A 27,212-nucleotide genomic window follows, 5' to 3' on the forward strand; every position below is an offset into this window, starting at 1 on the left:
AAATGTTGTTAACATATGTCAAATGATATTAATATTAGCTAATGTCAATCAGTTTGTACCCATATATTTACCGGAAAGTAAAGAATATTAGTTACATATATATATATATATTATATTAGGGAAGGGAGGGCAGTTATGATTGAGTCATGATTCTAAATATATTCTTTAGTATGTTAGTTGGAATATTCATTATTCCAATATTTACTGCATAATTCGAACAAATAAATTGTTTCAATTTAAACTTAGACATTTTAGCATTTGCATGCAGTGACTATTTAGAATGAGCTAACACATTATCAGTTTAGTCTTGGGTATTTACATTAATTGAAAACCTTCTATTTATTTATTTATTCCACAGGCTAGCGATGTGACTGTCTGCATCGCACTTGTTGTCTTACTCATCCGTGACTCACACGTGACTTGTCTGCCAAAATATCGGGCGCGGCTCCAGCTGATTCACTGTTTCAGTTTTACTTATCCGTGTCTGGCGATCTTATTACCGTGCATTTTTGGTCAAACGTATGACCCCGACAAAATTATCTGTAAAGTTCAAGAGTTTGTTAATTAGGTGTCCCCATTTCGCCTTGCTGTTATTTTTCTTATTCAAACATTGTCTCTACCGCGCAACTTGTTCAAACATCCATTTTGCAATTTTGACACTTTAGTGTTGTGGGGTCGTGTCGTGACTTCTGGACTTTGAATACTCGCAGTTGGGCAGTGTCTCGATCATTTATCGAATGGATTAGGAAGGGTGGAGACAGACAATCATATCCTGCGTTTAGTGATCTATTCATATTCGGGGCAATGCCAGTTAGCTTGCAGGACGTTCTGACGTTAGAAACGAATTTTAGTATTCAGGTATTTCATATATACAGGATATATCAGAATACAGGAATATTTGATGCTGTGATGCCCACTGATATAAGTCTGTGAGTCCCACTGATATAAGTCTGTGAGTCCCACTGATATAAGTCTGTGAGTCTAGTAAACCATACTTTTAGGCGGTTTAGGGGTGATTTGAATATAAAACTGTAAAGTGGGTTAGCTTAGCATATTGCAGTACCGGTACCGTAGTCGGATCTGTCTATTGTCAAAATATTCTGATATTTAAAACTAGAATATTCAATATTAAATCGGCTGTACTTGAATTTGTAATGCAGGAATGCTGTAATAGCAGAATGGTTACAAGGCGAATATAAGATAATAAGAAATTCCTAAGCTTCAGTGGGTAATATTGCTGCATTGCGTAACATGAACATTCTATATTTCTTAAAAAAACGAGATTGCATTTTTAGATTTTTGTCCAGGCATAGTTTAAACCATAATTCTGTACCCAATTAGACTACCGGTACCTTTCCTCGCAAATATTTTGATAACAATATATTATTTGAGGTTCGCCATGATACAGTACACAGAATAAATTCTGAAGAAACACTCTGAACATATGTCAACTCATAGTTCAGTAGTTAATAATCCTTTCTATTCACTTGTTCACATTATCAAATCATTCTTGTGTGAAATCTTGCAACTGTTCGTTCTGTTCTTCCCTAAAAGCAATGCAGGATTCTAAATTTACTGTATGCCAGTATGCAAATATGATCTGAATGTAATCTGACCAACCAAGCATCAATGATTACTTTTAGTTTTGAATAATTTGATACAAATTTCGTTCTCCGTTGTCCTGTTTATTTTGATCTGAACTTCGCGTTTCAGCGTTTTGGGTTATGGTCTGTGAACAGTTCAGTATACATGCAATTAAGAAGTTAGCTGTTAAAACTGGACTTTTTTTTCATTTTTGGCCTCGTCCCTTGCACTCTCAGTGAAATTATTCTGAATTTGATACACTTTACTTCAGATAATAAAAGTGACGAAGAAATTTTACGTTTTCAAAGAAAAGCAATAATAACAGTTTTCACACTATCACAGTTTGTTTCGTTTCAGTCAATACACCAAATAATTGATTGTTTTCAGTGTATTTAATTTTTCTTGGGACACACTGATACCTACCAAGCAATATGCCGAAGAAAGGTGAAGAAGACAAAGAATTGCAATACCTCATGGTGGATCGTGGAGCCATCAACGATCCTGCCATGCAGGCTGATTGGACAGCGAAAAAGCTTGTCTGGGTCCCTTCCGCAGATAAGGGTTTTGAAGCTGCCAGTTTGAAAGGGGAAAAGGGAGATCAAGTTCTCGTCGAATTGGTTGAAACATCAAAGAAAGTCTACTTTCCAAAAGACGATGTGCAGAAAATGAATCCTCCAAAATTTACAAAAGTGGAAGATATGGCAGACTTAACATGCCTTAACGAAGCGTCTGTTCTACATAATCTCAAAGATAGATATTACTCTGGCCTCATTTATGTAAGTATAATTTTCACCCATTGTTTAAAAAAAATTCTCTAGGTATGATTTTTCAATAATTATTTCTATTTTTCAGACATATTCTGGTTTGTTTTGCGTTGTCATCAATCCCTACAGGTTCTATCCTATTTACACTGATAAAGTTATCGACTTATACAAGGGCAAGAAACGTCATGAAGTGCCTCCCCATGTTTTTGCAATCACAGATACTGCATACAGAAGTATGCTTCAAGGTCAGTATATTTTACATTGCTAAAATCGAAAAATTACTGGACGAATTAGTATGGATCGTTGACTGAATTCTTTATTAAATATGGTAAAAGTAAATGACAATATTCCCGCATCTGTGTTTTATTTAACTTCTATCTATTTTTTATACAGATCGTGAGGATCAGTCTATTCTTTGCACGTGAGTACATAAAATTTCTATATATATTTTAAAAAAACTTCATTTATTATTCATTAAGAATATTTTTATTTCAAATTTCTCTATTGGTAAAATTTGGACATCTTGTCCAATGATTACCGATTTATGTCAAATTTCACATTATGTGGAAAGAAATGCTGTTACAAAATAATCAAAATAGATATATTTTGGTCAAAAAAATTTTATTTCATCTGAAAAGAGAATAATACTGCACACACACCTCGAAACATTGTAAATTTAAAAACCCTCATGGCTTTGTGCAACTACTCTATGGAAAACAATGAGACTAAAACACATATTTTTATTACATTGCATTATATTAGTTTATTTGCATTTTATTATTCTTGACTTCAGTGTAGCAAGTTATCATGTTTCAACTTTCTTAAGTTGTTAAGTTTGACATAATTTCCTAGTGTATAGTCAAATTATAGTTAGCAAAATTTGATGTCTAATTTAGCGTTGATATTATGATTAGGTAGTAGAGATTCTGATTTCATAGCTAGCGTACACTTCATGCGTCTGTAATTTAGTGAGTAATTATTAATGTTAGGAATGTATCACTGTCATTCAAATTTCAAACATACCATAAAAATGCTTAAAATTACTGCATACTTAAATTTTAAATGGACAGTTACATAGCCTTATCACGGTAACATTTTTTCCCTCGGGGCAGATATTTATGTCATTCCAATTAAGGTATTAGGCATTGTAAAGGGATGTGTGAGAAAAAGTATTTGCTTTACCTAGTCTGTGTCAATCGTTTTGCGGTGTATCACAATAGTATAAAGTTTCATTTTCATACTGAATTCCAAAAAACTTTTAATGCATTAACATGCGACGCTATCCCCCTTTCAGAAGAGATTATTTGAACATCGATGACCCATGACCTCACTTACTGTAAAAGGTTAAAGATCATTTAAATGGATAACCAAAACTATTGTTTAAGGTCACTTATTTCCTCTATAGTGGTGTATTATATTGAAGAACATTGTTTTGAAAACGAATCCAAATATTATTACTTCAAGGCGTTCCAGTGTGGTGCTTTTACAATGAGATACTGCACATCCTTTTTTTCATACCATATAAGGACAAAGTGAAAATAGTTTAGAAAAAATAAAATTTATAGCAGAATTTTACTCCCAATATGAAAGTCATATGTTCATTAGATTTGTGGTTACTCTTTTAATGAATTTTCACATTGTTGTGACTTGACAATATTTATTTAATTTGACATACCAATAATGTGGGTGGTATTTTTGTTACTTCCTTATCTGAGAAGTTGGAATTTACCCAGTTAGGAATTGTATTTGTAGTAATAAACATGATTTTAGGATGGGCTACACCTTGTTGACAAATTTATCCACTGAATCATTATCAATTTTGTTTGAATATCCAAAGCTGTAAATTTCATTTTCATGCTGTCTCGAATGGCTGACTGATATTACCAAAATATGTCAACTCAAGAATTTTTGGTATGTGGTTCTATCAGCCACAACAAGCAAGCTACTAGTTATGTGAATGATGTATACTGTACTTGCGTCATTTAATTATAGCTGCAACTCAGAAGAAAATAACCACCTTGATGATTCATCTTATGAATTAGTTCTTTTTATACCGACCCAAAATTTACTCAATTAGTTACTGATTCTTGAATGGTTTGTAAAACATGTTTTCATAAATGATTGATTGATTTTAATCACCTATAATAACCTAATAGTAAATCATAATCTGGCAAGTCAGTTTTAATATGCCTATTTGATTCTGTTGCTGCTTGTTAATAATATTAATGATAAAGCAGTCTGTATTATGTCTTGTCTAGCACTCAGACTAGGTAATAAATGTCTATAATCACAATAAGTTTTAATTGAATTCAGATTTCGATTGAATGTTTTAGACCAAAGTTTTTTCAAGTTAAAAAATCATGTTGTCTAGGGCAGGGCTACTCAACTATTTTTACCGACGATCAGCATACAAAACTTCAACATTATTTGGGTCCGGTCTTTCCAGAAACTTTCTCAGACGATCAAGATTGTCTATTATGGTGTTATAGTTCTTTTTATATATATTCAAAACTATGAAAGTCATTGTATAAAAGGAAACCTAAAAAGTGGGGCTAATGATTCAAAATAAAGAATTAGGTGCGGTCCGAATCCAACTCAAAAGGTCTAGATTCGTACCGCGGTCCACCATTTGAGTTGCCCTGGTCTAGTAGAGCACAATTATTCTGAATCATCTTCACCTCATTAAACATAAGTTGAATGAATAATAGATAAATTGAGACAGCCCTACCTGTTGAAGACATTATATTGAATTAATATATGATGTCATTGCCCTGATTTATGTACATGTGCTCTTGTATGCATCATGTTTGTCAAGACAAGACCTCTCAAAATTTCATAACATGAAATAAATATGTCCACGCAGTTTATGTCAAGACATAATTTGAAGTCAATATCATTTCATAGTGTTTATTTTTTTTTTTTTGATTCTCTTTTGAATTGCTAATTTTTTTGCAAGATCATTTGAGGCATCATTTTTAAAATTTTCTAAACAAAATGAATTGAAAAACTTAGAAACAAAATGGACAGCTTTAACAACATAAAATGCTCACGTTTGGTGTTTGCTCAGCCTCGTCTCATCCATGTAATTTTAAAGCAAGAATGTGTCAGCAAGAAAACTTTAACCATCCCCTGGGAGGTTTCTTGTATTACTATGTTGACATGTTAAATCATACTTATAGCAAGATGTATTTCTCATGGCTTGTGTGACAACAAGAATCTTTTGGTTTTGCTTGATCCTTTATCATAACAAATAGAGCCGGTTCTGTACCACTGGTTGTAAATAGTAATACAACCAACTATGAGTAAAGCATAGCAAACTATTGGTATAATTTATAACTTGTGGTTTACTAAGGCAGGCATAACCAGAAAATTTATGATGTTTTCGGCAATCAAATGGCAATTAATCTTGTGTTTTATTGTCATTATCGTGTTGTTATTGCCCACGGTCTTTTTTCGCTAATGTTTTGCCTGCGTGTCGCACCCGATTGACCTGTAACATGCATTAGATAGACATGGTTGACCTGTAACATGCATTAGATAGACATGGTTTTGTTTTAACAATCCGAGCTTACGTAATGGGCTCCTGAATGCCAAGATAAATGTGACGCGTGCGATTTTTACGTTATCCATACAAGACCAAATACGGGTGCGAGTGAAGACTAATTAATTTCGTATTTATCGATAGCCGTTGTTTATTTTTTGCTGATTTATTTACTTTGGTGGTTCCTCGTTCCCGCTGTTTAGTGTTTACATACGGAAAGCAACCACCCGGGGTCCATGTTTTCCAACCACTTCATTGTACAAATAAAACATTACTTACAAAATTGATCACATATGCTGTCATTCAATAAGTGATTGGCCACATGCCCGGAAATGTGTTATTTCCGGATAGTTTTATCATAATTGGTGATCACGATTTTGTCGATGATGCTCGTCTCTTCCTCTGCACGACGTAATATCGAAATACAAATAATTGTTTGGAATACCGACACGCCCTTTTACACTTCCAATATTTCGCGACCGAATATTTTGCGTTATAACGAATGAATGCTTCTCGATGTAGCTATTAAACAGTATAGTATAGCGTATTTCATTATTAGATATGGATAAATGACTAACAATATGATTGTAAAGTGAAAATTTTGTATCGCATATCGCCTCTGACATAATATATTACCATGTAATGAGAAAATACGTATGAGAACTCACTGCCTTCTGTTGCAAATCGAGTGGGATAGTATACTCGACTATATTTTCTACGAAAAAGGCGCGCAAAGATAATGAAACAAACATGAATAGAAACGAGACCGATGGAACGCGAGAAAAAACGTGCTATCGGTTACGTCACTGCGCACTCGCTTACCTGTCTCTTTACGTTAATCCTTATATGGAAAGCGCCAGTCCCATATATGGAATGAGTACCGGCGGACGACGAAATTCGCACCGCTCATTGGCGGAAGCGGTATGTGCGCGGTAAAATCGTTTGTTCCGTAATTCGCGACGTTGATTCTAAAACTTTTCGTAGATTTTGTTCATCAAAAAAGCCATTGTTTTAAATGTATTGTCTTGTATATGTACCGTTTTGTCGCTCACGAGTAATGTTTCACGGACTGTAGAACACGCCGCTACTAAAATTACAACGTAATACCTCACGGCCGGTTGAATTTACAATGCTTTAATCGTGTAGTAATTTACCCTGTTACTGAATTTATGTTGTAATGCTAATCATGTTGCGATTTACTACGGGCAGTTAATTCTAAATATAATTTGATGTGATGCCAGGGCCTGCAGCTACAAAAACATTCCATTATAATTAAACATGACCTCAAAAGAATTCTAAACTCATAATCGTTAATTCCGCAATTTTAATATCATAATATTGTAACGTCATTTTTTACTGCATTTTATTTTGCAATATTTTAAACTAATTTGTAACGCCGATTATTTTGCTTTACAGTGGCGAGTCTGGTGCAGGAAAGACTGAAAACACCAAAAAGGTCATTCAATACCTCGCGCACGTTGCAGCGTCTCACAAAGGCGCGAAAGTATCCCATGGCGGCACCGTAAGTACATAAATTCCTTGTCATAATCTAAACATATGATAACGCCAAAATTGAGTCACTTTTCATCTGGGCCATGTGTAACCAATATATAGTTGTTTAAAATAAGTTCAAGGTCATTTATGAAACCAATGTGATTACCATTGGTCCATATTTGGTGCTATATATCATGTGGTGTTATTAAATATTCAAATAATATAAGTCACTACATTCTTATCACATTCATTTTGTAATTCATTGAAAATGAGGAATATTAATAATTTTTATCAATTTATTGGAAATTTTTAAATAATTTATCATTTTTCCCGCGAATGATCTCAAATAAAAATTTGTAATCTTATTATTAATCGTAATTGCCCCAATGAATGAATTCTTTGCTGTTTATGATAGTCTTGTTTCCCACACTTCACAACCTTTTGCACCAATTTCCTACTGCAATATTGCACTTAGAAGTCATTTTCATGGGTAATATGTGATTATTAAAGCGAAAGACTCACAATTTTAATTCAAAACTATTCTCTAATCATTGCTTTACATATGCAATAAGATACTCCTATTTTATCTAATGAGATAATGAAATAATTTGGGTCCCTCGCTTTGATATATTTGTAATTGAAAATTTCTTGACTGTTTGTTATACCATGTATTCCCACTTATCACACGCATTTGTATGCTTTGTAGTGTTTTCACATTTTATCTTATTTTAAGTAATGAGTGCAATTGATTGATAAAAACTTTAATGAAATTCTAGTTATTGTGTGTAATATTGAATATTTGTGAACTAACAATATTTATGCTTATTATTATTGCTCTTCCTCATGTAACGACTTGCTTCGTACAATTCACGGGTGTGTTCTTTGTGCCCAGGGACCAGAATTCAAGCAGGCAAGTGAAAACAATGGGTAAAATCCCATCATGCACTGTGATCCTCCGTGAATAAAAATACAAAAATTTTTATCGGGCTTTACGCACTTCAATCACTTGTATTTAATTATTGCTATCGCAAAAGTCAGGAAGTCTAAGGACACCACTTCGAAAAATTTTATTCACTATTGTTAAATTATTTGAATATTTATTGTAAAATAAATGTTTAAATGGTTTATATTGTAGTCCGTAATTTGTGAATTCTTAATTACGATGCACATTGAAATATTTGGAATTTTTTTCATATTTCCATTTTCAATACATATAATTGGTAATTAATTTTTAGAAAACTAAATTCTAAATATCACTTTTAAAACTGCACCATGTGTTTACTATTCCGTGGCTAAATGGTGGCATATCAATAATTTCCTGCAAGCTGATGCCTCGAAATGAACTGACAAAAACATATTGATTGTTGTGAAATATAGAAGCATACCACAGTGGGATCAATGCTGTTTCATTTCTTTTACATTTGTCAGATCTCCCTGAGAATAGCTGGAATAAATCTACATTTTTAGTTGTATTTAATTCTTATGTTTAGTAATTGAACAAATGCTTCATTTATTTGCAAAATTCCCAGTTCGAGATATTTATACTTGATAATATTCTATAAAGATTTTGTATTATGACTCTTTATTTGACCTTGAAGAAGTCAGCTATTCGCAATTATATTTAAAATTATTGGGCGAAAGATTTGAAGAGTTTAATTACATCAACGTATTTCTACTAGACTTGGTTGGCAAAAAAATTCATACACCGATCACACTTTCTTTTCACGTCAATGGCTATAACACAAGAAAAGCTGACTTTGATATATTGTTTGAGAGTCTATAGAAAATGCCATGCATTGTTGCAACGACCCTTATTAACCGGATGTAACATGAATGTATATTGCAACAGTCATGGTATTATTCAGCTACAGAATCTATTTTTGTTTTATGTGATATCATGCTTTATGATGTATGTATGGACTTGATAGTACGCATCGCAGAATGAATGAACTCTGAATACAGACAAAAAAATAAAGTGGTCAATCTGACATTCTTATTTTTATGGGGTAAAGATATTGAAATTGCCTAGTTCCTCTATATTCATAATTTTTCTCGTTATTATGGTGCTGTACGCTGAGTTTGTGTGTGTGTGTAATGAGAGGCCTATTAGGATTGGTTGTTGGAAGAGACTTCTGTAGATCAAAGTAATTTTACGAGAAGCAATTTGAATTGTTCATACCAATACCATTGTTTCTTTAAGACTTGGACAGTTCACGATAAACACTGGATTCCAGCTTTCATCATGCTCATCTTACCTTCAATTTCTCATTGTTTGTATTGTGTCGTCGGCACTTCTATCTATCATCTTTAAGTCTATGTGATTCTAGCTATAAAAGAGATAACTCTTTACAGCTGTTTTCTATCCGTCAAATTGTTTTTATAACTGTTTCTTCAAACTTTCAATTTTCTCTCTTTTGTCATCCTGTGTTCTTTTGCTATCTCTTTTTTATTTTCATCTTTGTTTTCAATTTTCATGTCATCTTCACTCAAGCTGAAACAGCGTCGGCTTTTTGAATCAATATGCAATGCTCAACAAGTGGGAAGCTCGGGTCTTGTAAACGACCCTGACAGACTATTCAAGGACACAGTTCATTTTGAACTATTTGCAATGAGGAAGAAAAAGAAAAAATATTTACAGCGCCGTTCTCAGAGTTTAAAGCTTCCAACTCTCGACCAACAATCATCTTCCGATGCTTCTCCTCCGAGTCCGCCCAAAAAGCCAAAACCTTTTCCTTTACCATTCCAATCTACTTTTTCCGTGAGTACTTCTGTGTATGAAGTCTGTACCCACATGCTTTTCATCGAACTTCACTGGCTGCCGATTGCTTCTTTGTATTCTGCAATGTCACATCAGTCCAAATTTCTCTCATAAGTATGTTTGTTAGTCTGATTTTGGTACGAGTTAATTTAAATATGGTTGTGTCTTGTGTGTATTGCATGGTGGACGCGACTGTTTATGAAGGACAATATTGTGTTCATGTTTATCCGAGTATGTCTTGTTTGTGAGACTTGTATAAGTGCAGTATCAGTATCTACATTCACTCAGTATTTCACAACATTCAATTGTTTCAATGTCAGATCATTTCACATCGTTATGTTTCATGTAATAGTCACAAATTTGGATTTTGACAGAGGGAGGTAGGATCACAGTGTTCCCCTTTTTATAATATCATAGTCTAGTATTTTAATTCTATCTGTGTGTGTTTTTATGTACAATATATCACCACTGCAGAACTTATCTTACGTAAGTAAAGTACAAAATCGCATTTCAGCGATAGAAACATTATTCTTTTCCCATACCTGACAACACTCACAGAATGTTGCAGTTATAATACTTTCTCTTGCCCTTTCTCTTTCTTGGGAAATGCTACAGGCTTGCTAGCCTTTTATATTATGCCTGCATTTAAAGAATTACCCCATCTTTTTTAACTCATTTATCTTATTCATTAAATTGTCCCATCAAGTGATAGATGCGTAAATAATTGATATATATTGCAGTACGCAAAATAGAACTTGTTATCCCATGTTTATTACTGAGTGATTGAAAAGTTGCGGCATATGAAGAATTATTTGGCTACCGGTAATTCATTAAATGTTTTACTACCGGGTAATGGTGAAAATAATTGTTAGTTATTGTCTGTTTTAATTAACGTACTTCAGTTTGATTTACGTACTTGAACTTGATGGGATGATTTTATTAGATTCTAAGTATTGCTCAGTAAACAGTCAGCTTCGTTTCTCTCTTCCATCATTTCCACTCAGACTGGCTATTGTCTTTGCTTGTGACTTAAACGGTGGTAGTGAGAAGAATGTACTACTTAGCATCAACAACTCAACAGATTCATCTTATCAATCACTGCATTTTATTATATTTACAAATGCATGATGTTTTTATTGGTGACATTTTTTTGTCAAACATTCTGAAAATATTTAAAAAAAAGTCATAGATATAACTGAAATTTAAATGTCTAATTGGAAAGATTTCCCAAATTTATCATTTGTAAAAGCTGACAGAAAAATAAAATTATTCAAAATGCGATTGTCATGGCAGCTTGATTTCTCTCCAATGGAGATGAGACATTGAATATTTTCAGTTTGTTTGACTTGAAAATATGTATTATTTTATTGCATCCTGTTTATTTGAATGTGAACTTATTGTTATGTCATCTGCTTTCAACTTGTTTGTACTAACCTTTTTCTTGTATATGTTCTCGGGTGTGCTTGGTTCTCCAATTGCATATTTACTAGGAACCTATTTTCAAAACGTATCTGAAATTATCATTCAAACTAGATATATTTTCTCAAAATTATCAATTTAATAATGAGTTTCTAGATTCTACATAACTTTGGATCAAAAATTATAACCTTATAAATTTTTTTGACAATGGGCCTAATTATGTGCATTCGGCACCTCCTCTCATAATTAATAATAAGATATCTGAGAGCTAGATTTGACTACCTTTTTACAAGTCTGTGCAGACTGTGCCATATACTTTGTTTGCATCTTGCTTAAATGTCGTTGTTCTCTACAGAAATATGGAATCTCTATTTCTGATATTTTAACTAGGGATGACTAAAATTCAATCTTGCAAAATTCCTCTGTTCAGTATATTCACACCCAAATCAATTTGAATTAAAATAATTGAAGATTAAACTCTGAAAACGCTACTAAGTAAAAATATTAAACTAAGTGGCATGGAAATATATGGGTATTTGGATTGTTTCTAAAATGTTGTCAAGCCTTTCCTTTAGCAAGTGTTATGGAATATTTTATTAGACTATAAATTCTGATCGATTACCGGTATGTGTTTTTCATTCATGTGTGGTCATCCCTGGTTACAGCTATGCATGTCTAAATATTGCATGTAACCATACTGATGTTTTTTAACAAGACTTTATTATCAACATAAACTATTTTGTTGATAGTATTTTTTTTTACTTTCAAAAATGAAGATTTGCTTGTATTTTAGATAATTATAAAATTTAAAATATAGTTATAGATTTCATTTTGCTAATAAATTTTCTTAGATTTTTAAATGTATTGTTATTTTGTCTACCCAGTCATGGTTGGTCCATACTTAAAAAGTTATGTTATGTTCCATTCAAGTTCAAGAACTTCTGAACACACAGTTTTTGACTGGGTAGATAATAATAAGATTGATTTAGAAGGATTTGATTTTTATTGATCAGCAATTTTTTTGTTTGGTTTAAATTTTTTGCCATGATTGAAACGATATCAAGACAGCACACTCTTGTTTGCACAAATTTCATATCTGGAAATTACTTTTCTGTCTTCATTTCTTTACTCTTAGACTTTTTGCGATTGATAATGCATCCCATTTTTCATTATTTGCACCAATATTCAAAAATCAATTCGTCATACAAAATTGTCTCAGCTGTGATTTAAGCTGAAAAATTATTCTCCAAAAATATATTTTTTAAACATAATTCAAAATTTCATTATCTTATCAAAATTGTAAAAATTTAGCATGTTCCACAAATTATTGGTAATACTTATACATTTTGGCTTTATATATATGATATTATATTATCCATACCAGGACATAACCAATATAATGAATCAAACTTATTTTCCAATCGAAATCAATATTTTTATTGAGATTCCTTGATTTAATTACTTCATTTGGTAATTCAAAAGAAATGCATGAATTTTAGAAATTTGCAAAATATTTTGTTTTTATACTTGAAATTTGGTTTTGTTTGCCAATCATGCCGTCTCATTCCGACCTTTCTTAATGGGTCTTCAGATGCTACGCTTGAATGATTTCCAAAAGATTACTTGTAAATGAATCTATGATCTTTATTCAATTCGAAAACTCTCCTTAAACACAGCGACTGTGTAAATAGTCCTTTCTCTCTCTCTCTCTTCCATTTCTTTTTATACAGATGTCACACAAGGGCACGCACGGTAGCAGGTCTTGCAAAATATTTTTATCAAAAAGCAATTTTAGTTATTGATCAATGAAGTCGTTCTTATACAAATATATTAATCTTTTAAAAATAAATATTTATAAATTTCAATCTCAAAAATTGAAACTGCAAAATTATGAAACATGCCAAATTTAACTGAAATAAAAAATGATGATTTGACTCAGAATTGGATTTTAAAGAAATGGTTTTCAATATCTGAATTTGTGAAATAGTTAAATCAAATTTCGAAAAAACATTTCAACTGTACAATTTTCCGGTTTGTGAAATTTAAAAATCTTTTTATGTTAAAATATTGTGAGGTCTGCTATATACGTTCCAACCTTTTTTACACAATGACACTTCACTTAATATCACTGACATATAACGCACTTCACAAACTACAACACTATTATAGTTTTACTCCAAGTAATATAAAGAAACTAATAGATTCTTTTAAACAATCAAACAGGGTGAGCTTGAGCAGCAGTTGTTGCAAGCCAACCCCATTTTGGAAGCTTTTGGTAACGCAAAGACAGTAAAGAATGACAACTCTTCCCGCTTCGTGAGTATATTTTCTGTAATTTGGAACATTTTGACGATTACGTTACATTTTAAAATTGAATTTATGTCTGCTTTTATTCTAGGGTAAATTCATCAGGATTAACTTTGATACTTCTGGATACATCGCTGGTGCAAATATCGAGACATGTATCCTTTTTTGCAAAATTATTTTCATTTTCTACCCAGTGTTTGAATATCAATGCTTAAAAATTGTAAGCATATATGCAGTAAATTAGAATATATCAGATTTGAAGTTTTTCCAAAAATTTGAATATTCTACAATTTGCCATATCCGATTTTGGAACATGGTATATAGTGTACATTATAGGGGACAGATTTGGAAAATATTGAATTAAACTTAAATTATGATGCTATAGACGGGTTGTATATGATATACTGGTAGTTAATAATTCTGATTTTACAAAAAAATAATTCATTTTGGGTGTTTGACATTTGATGCACAAATAAAATGAAATTTAGGCTTTCTTCTGACATTGTAAAAAGCGAAGATTAATAATCAAAATAATTTTCATCTCAAATATTTTACATTACCAAAATTTAATTTCAATGAATTTATGAATGATTTGTTTGCCCTTTTTAGAATGTATTCCATATTTGAAAATATTGTTTTGGAATGTATTCAGGATAATAAATTGTTTAATTTTGGCCTGGCTATTGCAAAATCACAAAAAAAATATGATGGACATAATTATTGGAAATTGGTATTATCTTTGTAATATACCGGTGGTAATATATTGTACAGTAGCATATGCTGTTGTAATATTTCCCAAGAAGTATATAGGCATATTATGTTTGTGTCATCATTTCCTACTGACTTTTCAGTTCCATATTTTGCCGATTAAGAGAAACGCTGAAGGCTGTCACCCTAGTTTACAGTTCCACAACATCTCACCATACAGCAGTGAATAATTCAACACACCACCATCATCATGCTTCCTTCCTGTCAATACACTAATAGAGTGACTTAGTCATAGCTTGACTGGATGTGGATTCTAGTTATTATTGGGCGTTGTGGTGCCTTTAATCTTGAAACCGCGTCGTTTTACTTACGCACTGAGATAAGAGATGCGTATGGCAATCTCGTGGGAATCATTTTTTACAGGGCAGTGATATAAACATACTAAATTCATGAATCTACTTATTATTTTTTTATCCCAATGTTTTATCACGTTTCTTGCCTTAAACATGTCTCATCACACAATATATTAGGTTGGTACTGGAATTATTGTGATCAATATCAAAATGAATGTTAGTTTGTTAATATTTAAGTAGAGACATATCGTTCCACAACAATCATCAAAATTCAACAATTCAACTAGAATTCGGTTGGAAACCGAAGACTTATCGATCGAAGGTTAGGGGATCCCCCAAAACAGTGGGCTTTCTTCATAGTGACATCGTGTGTCCCATCACTAATTAATTAATAACTCGCTGATTAGACGACATAATCCATCCAAAATCAATAGGCTTCTGATCCGAGCTAAGATGAATGCACATGCAAAATTTGGAGCAGATTGAACCTCACTTTCGTGAGATATCGCGTGCATCTAACACACAGACATACATACAAACAGACATACAAATACCTATCAACATACTTACCGATCAAGATCGATAAGTAATTAGCCCTTTACATATTGATTGTGGATGGATTCCTCCCATCACGACTTTAAATCGTTACATTCATAATAAAATGATACCTAAATGCATTTTTTTAATGAATTGTCCCTAAATGCGCCTCATGAGGTTGCATAAGACAAATTCATGTGTATGTGCATATTCTTGGGCACAGTCAGGGGTTATTGGCGGTGGGAACTGCCCGCCAACTGTTATGGTCTAACTTGGCAATTGAAAATTCCACAACCCCCCTTTGAAATTTCCAAGCTACGCCCCTGTGCATATTTATATTGCGTATTTTGCGCCTTTATTCCAAAAAAGTCTCTTTACAAGCAGAACTACTATTTTGACAGACTTGGAATCTGTCAGATTGGGAATTACCTAACCAATTTATTACACCTTGTGTAAGATTGCTTTTTTTTAATCATACTTACTCTTTGGTACTTATTTTTTTCACTATGTGATTATGTGACCTTTACTTTCGTCCTAATAACCAAATAAGATCTTCTTGAGAAAGCTCGTGTTATCCAGCAAGCTGGCGGTGAAAGAACATTCCATATTTTCTACCAAATGCTGTGTGGTGCCAATAGTGAACTCAAAAGTAAGTTTTTTATCACTGCCAATAAATTATTATCAAGGTCATTGTTGATAGGAAATATGATAAATACTACGATATTTTATATATCGATTTGGTTTCTGCGGGACTAACTACTTGTCCATTTTCTATGCTTTCACGCTGCTTGATTCGTATACATATAATAATACAATGATGAAGGCATGATACAGAATTATATTTGTTTTTGTGTAACAACAATTTTGAATCACTTGGAATTGTTATCTTCGATCTTGCTATAGCATATTATGTGCATCGGATCCACTGGTGTCATAGAAAAAGGATAAGTACCGGTTGTTGGTCCAGAATCTAGCTAAAATTGGTATTTGGAATTGCAGTCATTTATGGAATTTTTAATTTGATCTATTTTTAGTCATTTCAGTCGAATTATGATTGATATTGAAATTTATATATTAACATATATGTTATCTATTCACAGAGGAACTTCTTCTTGAAGACATCAGCAAATATCGACTCATTTCTAACGGAATGCAAACTCTCCCTGGAACCAAGGATGCCGACATATTCCAAGAAACTCTTGCGGCTATGGAGATCATGAACATTTCTCCTACAGATGTTAAAAGTAGGCGACTTCAACTTTTTCCAGTAAAATAGAATCATCCAGTTTTCATTTAGTTTCGTCATGTGACGAGCTATCTACTTTTTGATGATCTGGGTCACAAGGATTCTGGCCAAAATGAGGTTAAAAATTGTTTCAGCTGAAATGGTGAACCTTTTCACAGAATGGTTCTCTAATTATATTTTTATTATTAACAAGAAGAATGGTTGGCATGAAAATACAATCTGCCTACAATATCGGTGGCTCTATTGTAGTTTACTTTTGTTAGAATAAATGTAACCTGGCCCTATTTCAAATTTTTCATTGTCTTTTTTTATTAGTACGTTGTTTTTTACAATATTACCTGAAATGTCAACAGAAAAACATGACGGCTCACATTATGACCTAATGCTCCATGGTTTATAACAACAAACCAACGAATCTAATTCATCCCATTTTTTTTAATGTATAGTTTCATTGCTACTTGTTGTAGATTTATTACAATCATGTAATATTAACGATTTTCATTCACTTCAGGTATGCTGAAGGTTGTAAGCAGTGTTATGCTTTTCGGTAACATGGAATTCAAAAAGGAAAGAAGTTCTGACCAAGCCACAATGCCCGAGAACACAGTCGCTCAACGTCTTTGTGCTCTGCTCGGAATGAGCGTCGTGGACTTCACCAAAGCATTGCTGAAACCCAAAATCAAAGTGGGACGTGATTTCGTACAAAAAGCACAAACGAAGGAACAGGTGAAGATTTTTTTTTATCTACCGGTAGTTAATCATATTTCAGTGCGTACTTTATTTGTAGTTTCGATTTTGAAGTATGTATGAGACATGATAGGTAAGAAATAGTTGGTTTAATAACTGACAGTTTAATGTCATGTCATATTTTAATTGTTGCTAACTGGAAATGAAACAGCCAATTCAAAGTGATATATATATTGTCAGATGGGACTCGTGGGAAATTTGGAAAAATAAAAGTAAATTCCTAGCCTTTGTCTGTCCTTAATTACTGAAAATGTTAATTCAGTTGTCTATTAGTCCTATAAGAATGTCATATATGAACAATATGAAGTACTTTTATCTTTGATATCAAATAATTCTGCCTTGCACATATGGCAGATTTAGTAATGGAAATTACCTATTGATTAGCAATGACGTAACACTATCTCATGTAACCACACAATACCTGACTTTAAGTTGAGTGTGTCTGGCACAATCAGAAATAAATGAATTATACTTTTTTAAGACTTGATCATGATATAATACAACATGACTTCTATTCTAGTATGTTGCTCAATGTAGAATTGGTTTTCTTGATAAACTGATAATGAAATCAAATATTGAACCAGACCTACATTTGTTTGTCTTACATGGATAATAAAATTTGACGACCACGTTTTCTCGGCGCTGTATTTTGCAATATGATCGTATTGGGTTCATGCATTCTAATACAGGGTGGTCGCTAGAAAAACAGAAAATTTGTAAAACAGCTATTTATATTTATAAATATTAACTTTTGCAAAGTTTTTTAGAGGCATATGCTAAACATAATATTACATAAATCAAATAGAACCTAAAAGGTATAGACCTAAAACAGTCTACTATCAAAAAAGAAATGAGTAAGCACACATTTTATTCATTATCTCACCTTCAAAAATTTACTGCTTTTCTTGTGACCACCCTGGTACGGAAACGACCAAATCAACCTAAATTAGGCCGAGGCCGCAAGGGCAATGTATTGGTCTCCCCTAGGTAGTAGCACAAACAGAATTTACAAGTATGATTGTTAATTGAAGCAAGAGAATGTTTAAATAAATCGACTTGATTTCCACACATCAGTACTTTAGTTTTAAGCATTGAGTTTCCTCATTAAAAGATCGGTGGACAGTTTTGACAAAGTAAAATCTCACTATGTGTCATAAAAACGTTTTCATGAATTCACCACCAAAAATTTCAAATGAAATACCATGTCCAATAGAACTTGATGATGAAATATGAAAAACGAATTAGTTGCGATTTTTCTCAACAACAATTTAGCTGAACAATCTACTTGATGTCCAATATAAAATGAATCCAATATATAATGAGTCCGAACACGTCAGCTCAGTTTGTATGTGGCAAGAGGAAATTGTTTGTTTAATCAAATGACAAGTTTTGAATATTGTGTGTGTATCAGCATATCTTCATCGGAGAATTCTTCATTTTATGAAACTATCCATAATCAGAAAATAGTAAATTTTGACTTTGCTCGAAAATTAAAAAAAAAAAGCAGTAAAATATGCTTTTGTGTCTTTTCAGGTTGACTTTGCCGTTGAGGCCCTTGCCAAGGCAATTTACGAACGTCTTTTCCGTTGGTTGGTTCATCGCATCAATCGTTCTCTTGATCGTTCTACCAGACAGGGAGCTTCATTCATCGGTATTTTGGATATCGCTGGATTTGAGATCTTCGAGGTCTGTTGGCCCAAGAAGCTTGTATTTTTACACTTTTCAAACTCAATTATGAGTAAAATAAAATTTGATCTTATGAGCTTTGAGTTACTGTACTCGATGTCCAAAACTAATCAACTTCGATAAAATACCATAATATAAAGAAAATTTAATTTAGTCTGTTCTATTCAACTTCAAAATTGATATACAAGTTTTCTATTTAGTTATTCAGTCAAGTGTCATATTGTTAAAAAAAAATTTTTGGTGTTCTACCGATAGTTATCAATTTGTCTTCTTATAGTGTTATCCCTAGAAATTGATTGTATATTTAATATTAACCTGTTGGTTGTTTTTACATCCCGGTGGTCCTTTATCTCCTAAATGAAAACAGCTAAACAGTTTTGAGCAAATGTGTATCAACTACACCAATGAGAAGCTTCAACAGCTCTTCAACCATACCATGTTCATATTAGAACAGGTGAGCAGCCCATAAGGGCATCCTGTAGGATATTGGCGGCATGGCGTTGGTGCCAGCTGGTTTTATACCAGTGCCGCACATGCCGCCGGGTTTCGTTCCTACTTGTGCATACCATGATTAGTACTGTTAGGGTAGTGTAAGATTAATATATATCGCACAAGAAGGAACGATTCCCATGTGTCTGTGGCACAAAGGAAAGTCTGCAATTTGAAATAAAAACGCCATGGCACTTAATTGATGTCACATTTAAAAATGGCTGCCATTCGATTATGCAGACTTTCCTATATGCAGCACAAACCCTGATATTGTGTAATAGTTTTCATTTTACTAAACAACTTTCTCAACTTTTCTTTTACGCCTCTCGTCGATATTACCACAATCACACATGTATGAACACAATTATACCACACATTTTCACATACAAAACAATACTTTCACACATAATGCAAAACGAAACACACACACTCGCACACGACATGAACGTAAAATAGGCGAACAGTTTTGAGCAGCTTTGTATCAACATGACGAACGAAAAACTGCAGCAGCTATTCAATCACACCATGTTTATCCTGGAACAGGTTTGTTTAAAAAAAAGAGATGATGCACCCCTATGTTACCACGACGTGCTTTGCTTGATTTTTCTCCCTTACTTTCGCCGTATTTCAAATCCCGCTCTGAAGACAACGACCATCATAGTCCGAGTCAGCACTTTTATCAATTCTATCTCACCGACAGAAAGAAATTCATTCGTGATTCGATTTCTGTTATGTCATCAGCATTCTCCACCCACCTACTTTTTCTTTTTAAATTCTTTCCCTTTTTCCTGTCCTTTTTCGATGACGAGACATCCAGAGCTTGAAATTGCACGACCTATGGATTCTCTGTTGTATGTGTAGCTAGATTTCTTTTTTATATTTGGCAAACTGCGTTGTTAGCGTTACGATCATCAACTATAATATTTGGTTTTGTTTCAATTTGGAATTATTCATATAAAATGATTATTTACGCCCAATTTCATCTTGTTCAACTTACTAAAATCATGCCTTAATTACACAGTGAAAAATACTTGAATATCGTTGTTGGAAATATTTTTAAGAAACTGCAAAACTTATTCTAAAATATGATCGAATTTCAATTTTAACGCTATGGCAACGTTACTGTCAAATTTTTTAATTATTTCAAAAAAATTGTCTGCTTTAGTAAGGTGTGCTAAACGCATTATCAGGCAGATAATTTTCTACATGTCCAAGCTTACACCAGACTTAATTTGATTTGTTTTAATCAACTGTATCATTCAATTGTAATTAATTGCCCATAATTAAAATTGTATTCAATTAAATAATTTGATAATTTCAATTCGGATAAACTTTTGGTTTAAATTTTTTTATTTATTTTGAAAGGTATATATTTTGTAATTCAATTTTAATACTTTTTTTTGTTTAAAAATTGTTTTCAAAAATCCGATGCCTGTCTGTCTGTAAGCTTGGCATCTTTCTTCTGTTCTATTTTCTGTGAAAGTCTGAAATTCTCTCACAATTTGTTTTACTTTTGCGGTGATGGGTGCTTTATGTTCACGATTGCAGAATACACATGAAACATTCATGTTCATGAAATTTTTCTGTACTTTCACAAAGATTATCTTATTCACCCTTAGTTTTTAATGAATTTATATGATTTTATGCAATTATTACAAACAAAATTGATCAAATTACAATTATCTTAATGATTTTTGATTGGATGAATAAAATGGCTGTTTTTATTCAAAATAATTATTATCTAATCTTTGCCAATTAAGTAATGCCCATCAGAGGCTCAAATATGACTAAAGCAAATTTTAGTAATGAACTCAAATCAATGATAAATTTCAATTTTTAAAATTTCAGTAAAACGCATTTTGTTAAATTGTTTTTTGATTCCTTTTAAATCTTAAAATAAATAATTTGAAAAAAAATTCAAGTTGTCTTTTTGCCAACTGTAATTGATGAAAAAAACAAATTTGGAGATAATTTTAATTTGTCGTTTTATCGTCCAATCAAGCTTCATTTATGTCTCTATAATTTCTTCAATCAACTTTGAATCGTACTTAATTTTATGATTTTTTTTATTCATATCGAAGATGATTATTTGCATGGTCTCTCTATTTTTACGAAGAATTCTAAATTGAATTCATTCAAAATCTGATTTTTGCTCTGAAAATTTTTTTAATTGATATATTAATTTCGAAAAATTGCAATTTTATTTGACAGAGTGATTTCTGTGATCAGAATAAAATTTAAAAATCAGTTTCAATTAATTTAGTAATTTGAAACGTTTTTTTGACGAAAATATTTTTAGGGATTTTTCACCATTTACTTCATTCATATCATGCATTCATATTAGATCATCTTCTTGATATTTTTATTTTTTAAATTCCAATCATGTAATGTCCCTCATTCATTATAATGATTATTTTAGCATTTGATAAACAAAAATTCACCAAATAAACAATTATTCATTAGTTTTCATCGTCTTTCTGTCGAAAATCTTAAATCTGAATCTTTTCTTTCCCAATCTTTTCATTGTTTTACTTTCTTGTTATCATTTTGCGATTTTCGTTTTTCTTCAATATAGGAAGAATATCGTCGTGAAGGAATTGAATGGAAATTTATTGATTTTGGTCTGGATTTGCAACCTTGCATCAACCTGATTGAGAGCCCAGTAAGTATTCAAACTGGTTTTGCTACCTAGTAATCTTCCGAATGAAGGAATTTTTAAATTCACACAAAATTAATTAACAGTTTTCAATATAGTACTGTTGTTCTCGAATTTTTTAAGCTGTGTCTCCTTTTTAGAATTTGTCAAGTCTTGCGCACTGCCTCAAAAATAGCTACCTAAAATAAGCTACAAATTACGGATACTAAGGCGAAAGTACGTTTTATTCAAAAAACATGTTCAAAATAAGTGGATGGAATCACAATCTCTAAACTATGAAAAAATATAAATACCCAGTTATTTTTAATTAGCTTCACGGCCGGGTGATTCAGAAAATTTCAGTCTGAGCAGTAGTCCCCAATCTTTGCGCTGCATGATAATTTGAAGTGCTTTGTAAAATACCATTGTCTAAAGATTACTTATCTGGGTGGGGATGAAAGAAAAGTAGGCTATATAAGACATTTAGCTTCATTGTGATCATTTATAAATGCACAAAACAAGCTCACATATCATAACTATTAACTAGGGGTATATTATAAAAAAAATATTATGTCAATGAAGTCAAATTTTCTTTCCAATGCATCATGTGTTTTACATACAGTAAATGTGAGTTTAAAGGTTTGAGAACCTCTGATAAAATTTTGAAAATCTGCTGAAAACATCATTGAAATACTTGTTTACATAAAAATAGTTGTGGCTTCTGATTTGCGCAATTCTCTCTCATAAATGCATTTCATTCAGGACATTTTGGATTTAATAATATTATTCAGAACCTATTAAAAGTAGTAAATTACATTTGGTGTTTTTACACTATACTTTTTAAATAACCAGTACCACCCTGTATTAATATTGTGTTTTTTTTAAGTCTAATCCTCCTGGTATCCTTGCATTGTTGGATGAGGAATGTTGGTTCCCTAAAGCAACAGATAAATCTTTCGTTGAAAAATTGGTCAAAGAACAAGGAAACCATCCCAAGTTCCAGAGATCAAAAACATTGAAGGACAAGAGTGATTTTATCATCATTCACTACGCTGGAAAGGTAGTTTATAGGAGTTTTGAATAATAAATGTAAATTGTCTACTCAAAGAACTTTAATATCTCAAAACATTAGGTGTTGTATTTAATGCAGTGTTTATTTTAAAGTCTCAAATTTAAAATTTGTTTTATTTTCGAACAAAAAAATTTACATTTAGCAGGCTGCAGCAGAGCTTTTTAATTGGTTGTTTTGACACCTTTACTCTATACAGGCTCTAGTTTTGACAAACTGACAATTCTGTAAACGCTACCTGTGATTTTGCTGTAAATTCGTAGTACGAAATAATCCATTCAATTTTATTACACTTTGGATAAGGCAGTTGCCATCAATTTGAACCCAAAATTTAAGGCAAAGCTCATGTATGCCAATCAGACATTTTAAATGCATTTCAACGATTTGGTTCAGCCAGAATTGCATTATACATGTATTTGTCTTTTATTGGCTCTGAACTACCGGTATATATGGTTGAGTTATGTAAACAACACAATGTGGAAACTGGAAATGTTTTGCTTTCCTATTTAATCTAGTTGATTAAACATATTTATACCAAAACCAGTTTCATATTGATGGTTAAATTTAGTCACAGATAAAATATTTGTTGATATTTTGGCTTTATTGAATATATATTCCTTTCAGACCCATTTCAAGATATTCTGAATTAAATAAATCAATATTAAAAATTTAACAAACTATTACCTAAGAACATCCAGGATTTGTAATGTAAATTTGAACGTAATTAATTCTTGTTCTTTTCAAACCTGAACAGGTCGAATACACTGCTGCACGATGGCTGATGAAAAATATGGATCCGTTGAATGACAATGTAACAGATCTCCTTCATAATTCTAATGATGAATTTGTCGCTGGATTGTGGAAAGACAGTGAGATATCTCTATATATTTTACAAAAAATTGCTACACATTTATAATTTAAATAGCAGGAAGTTTTTCTCTATTAGTTATATTCAAATGCTCACTGAACAATTTCTAAATATCAAGGATACCTACTTATACTAACAAATTATTACATTGTTTCAAACATGCAAATATTAGTATTTAAACAGATTCAACTTTTCAATATTAATTTATTGTATAAGTTTTGTGTACGTGGAACTCCAACCCCCCAAAGATTGGACCAACTCCCCCAGAACTAGAAAGCTTCCAGTTTCTCCGAAATAAACTTGTTCTGCGCGGAGCAGTAACAGCTTGTACAAAATCTTGCTCAGCTATAAAGCAATCGTATCAAAAATTTCGTCCTGAAAAAAAATGGTTTATTTTAGTTGGGATTGTAAAAACTAAAGAGTCTGAAATATTGCTACCTTACTTGTTGCGCCCCGCCCATCAACTGTTTGAATTATGTAATTGAACATTGTGATCTAAAAATAAATTTAAAGGTAGCAAAAATCTCAATTTTCATCCAGAAATTCTATCCTTGTTTGGCAGAAATATTAACTTGCATTTATAGCACTAACCATGCTAGATTAAACACGCCCCATGGATAATACTCATATAATTATCTGAATTCCAAAGTTCTTACAGAACCAAATCCATCACCACTTGTCATTCGATCACTAATCCGTCTTTATTTTGTTTTCTGCAAAAATAAAATGGAAGATCTACTAACTTTTTCTGCTCAACCGCACCCGACCTTTGAATTCTTTCCATGACCTTTCTCAATCAACCGTATCCAATTTTGGTAAACTGTAATTTAAGCTCCCTATACTTACTTGTGAATTTTTGCAACTTTGTCATTGTGGTTTTGTTTCATGTCTTTGCGATATATTTATCGCCTGTCATCTTGAATACTGTTATACATACCGTTAGTGATGACATACAGACTGCAGAACTAACCATCCACTCTTGATTTCTGTTATCTATGAGTGTCACTGTCACATTGTAGAATTGAAAATCCAATTAATTGTCACATTGAAAAAAAACTGTATTGTTAATTTTTTAATAGTACTGAAAATTAACAATTTCTCTAGAACTCCTGGGTGTGGGTACTTTTTAATTAAAGAGAGTAGTTCCGAGTAAAATGCCAAAAGTAGCTTTTCTGATTTAGCATTTAAAGTTCTGTCAAATTGTGTGTACTGTTTTTAGCTTGTGATTTAGCATCTAAAGATCTGTCAATCTTTGTGTACTGTTTTTATTTGTTTTATATTTACGCTTTTCAATTTTTTCATAGAAATGAGTGCTAAAATTTTGAAATATTACTTCTTTATTGCATTCTATGCCTATATAAATATGATAGATTGGCATTTTCCGCTTTTCTTGATACTAAAATGCCAAAAAAGATTTGATTCTAATCCCTGCAGTTCATTAATTGGCCAAATCTTTTTATACATGTAATATGCTTGATCAATCTCGGGTCTTTGATAGGTATACACTGAAGGAGTATTAAAGCATTTTTATCAATGTTTCATACTTGATCATATGGTAAAATCTTGATTTTAAATTTTTCTGTTTTTTTTTCAGTGTCCAAGGTTGTTGGTATGGAAAATCTTGTCGGCAGCGAAAAGCCTTTTGGGTCTTCCACTTACAAGACTCGTAAGGGTATGTTCCGTACTGTCGGGGCTTTGTACAAGGACCAACTGAGTCGTCTGATGACAACTCTACGTAACACCAACCCTAACTTCGTGAGGTGAGAATCAACTTATCTTGCTATTTTTTTCAGTTAAATGATATATGGACTTCTGAAAATGGACCAACTGCTAACAACTGCCAATAATATTCATTTTAGCGACTCCTCATTATGGAACCAAATTTGAAATAATTAAATCATAAATGTTTATCGAATTCGACGCAATTTAAAATATATATTTGGCATTCCCTGTTGTTAAGATAATTTCAGTAATGAATTGTTCGGTTTCAGTCATAGCAGGTTTCACGACATAATTCTAGAACAGCAAACTATTCAGGTACTCCCGTAGTATGTGTACCAGGTTAGGATTAGGCCATATTTTTATTCCGATTCTTCCTTATTTTATTTCTATTACGAGTCTGTGTTAGCCAAGTGAATATACCCTATACCCATAGGTTTCAGTCACTTTACACAACTTGATGTAAATTAAGTGAACAAAATTAGTTACCTTCATATTGGTACACATACCTTTGGAGCGTCCCTGTTCTGATTTTAACATCCATTCTCATAATATAACTTATATCTTCTTATTAATTGTAAGGTTTTCTTAGAGCTATTTGATGTAATTTATCTAATGTGAATACGCTGAGGTAAACTAATATTTTATCTTCATCCAGATGTATCATTCCAAACTACGAGAAGAAACCAGGCAAGATTATTGCTCATCTTGTACTTGAACAACTCAGATGCAATGGTGTGTTGGAAGGAATTAGAATCTGCAGACAAGTATGTGTCTATTATTATATTTATGATCCAAGACGAGTCTATAAATAGGGTCCAGATAATGTATAGCAGGGGTGTGCAACGCAGAGCCAAATGCGTCCCAGAGAAATTGTGCGGTCCTCTGAGAAATGACTTTTTATATCTTATATCTTTATATCACCTAATACATAGAAATTGTGAATTCCCCAAAGATTGCTTGTAAACAGATACTATTCCATAATCTTGCATGGATCTTTTTTTCCTAAATTTCAAGAAATAGAATTCCACTGGAACTATTATATTGAATTGGGCAGTCTGTGCAGAACTGGGAAGATACTAGTCATTCCAAAAGTAGTAGTGATTATTTATATATTGATGGATGCATGTACAGTGCTTTAACACCTTGTAAAAAATAATGGTAACTCCCTAAAATCATATAATCAACTTGAAAGTGATGGATGCGCTTTTCATCATTTTTAACTTTGAATAACCTTGCCTTTTTTATAATACTTAGAAGAATTTTTTCTTGCTGTTTTATCTAATCG

At 32.2% G+C, this 27,212-nt stretch overlaps 2 protein-coding genes across 11 annotated transcripts in view; one reads left to right on the top strand and one right to left on the bottom strand.

Annotated features, from left to right (window-relative positions):
- The window catches only part of LOC120336373 (fibropellin-1-like), a 276,545-nt gene that overhangs the window by 37,049 nt on the left and 212,284 nt on the right, over window positions 1-27,212 (bottom strand). The gene's annotated exons all lie outside the window — the stretch shown is intronic.
- LOC120335527 (uncharacterized) overlaps window positions 1,910-27,212 on the top strand; it is a 41,088-nt gene continuing 15,785 nt past the window's right edge. For 4 of the 10 annotated variants that reach the window (XR_005568672.2, XR_005568673.2, XM_039403044.2 and 1 more), the window contains exons 1-18: window positions 1,910-2,360; window positions 2,437-2,593; window positions 2,742-2,769; window positions 7,306-7,411; window positions 8,276-8,293; window positions 10,616-10,627; window positions 13,784-13,876; window positions 13,959-14,022; window positions 16,016-16,114; window positions 16,566-16,709; window positions 17,223-17,437; window positions 18,992-19,144; window positions 20,090-20,176; window positions 22,209-22,295; window positions 23,155-23,328; window positions 24,092-24,206; window positions 25,800-25,965; window positions 26,583-26,691. Coding sequence is in view for 8 of the 10 variants with exons in the window: in XM_039403044.2 (XP_039258978.2) it covers window positions 2,016-2,360; window positions 2,437-2,593; window positions 2,742-2,769; window positions 7,306-7,411; window positions 8,276-8,293; window positions 10,616-10,627; window positions 13,784-13,876; window positions 13,959-14,022; window positions 16,016-16,114; window positions 16,566-16,709; window positions 17,223-17,437; window positions 18,992-19,144; window positions 20,090-20,176; window positions 22,209-22,295; window positions 23,155-23,328; window positions 24,092-24,206; window positions 25,800-25,965; window positions 26,583-26,691 (2,172 nt within the window). In the remaining 2 variants the exon portion in view is untranslated. Of the gene's footprint in view, window positions 2,361-2,436; window positions 2,594-2,741; window positions 2,770-7,305; window positions 7,412-8,275; window positions 8,294-10,615; window positions 10,628-13,783; window positions 13,877-13,958; window positions 14,023-16,015; window positions 16,115-16,565; window positions 16,710-17,222; window positions 17,438-18,991; window positions 19,145-19,511; window positions 19,599-20,089; window positions 20,177-22,208; window positions 22,296-23,154; window positions 23,329-24,091; window positions 24,207-25,799; window positions 25,966-26,582; window positions 26,692-27,212 lie in introns of all 10 variants that reach the window. The other 6 variants (XM_039403045.2, XM_039403052.2, XM_039403046.2 and 3 more) reach the window with 5 other exon arrangements.

Source organism: Styela clava, chromosome 2 (assembly GCF_964204865.1).
Source record: "Styela clava chromosome 2, kaStyClav1.hap1.2, whole genome shotgun sequence".
NCBI lineage: Eukaryota > Metazoa > Chordata > Ascidiacea > Stolidobranchia > Styelidae > Styela > Styela clava.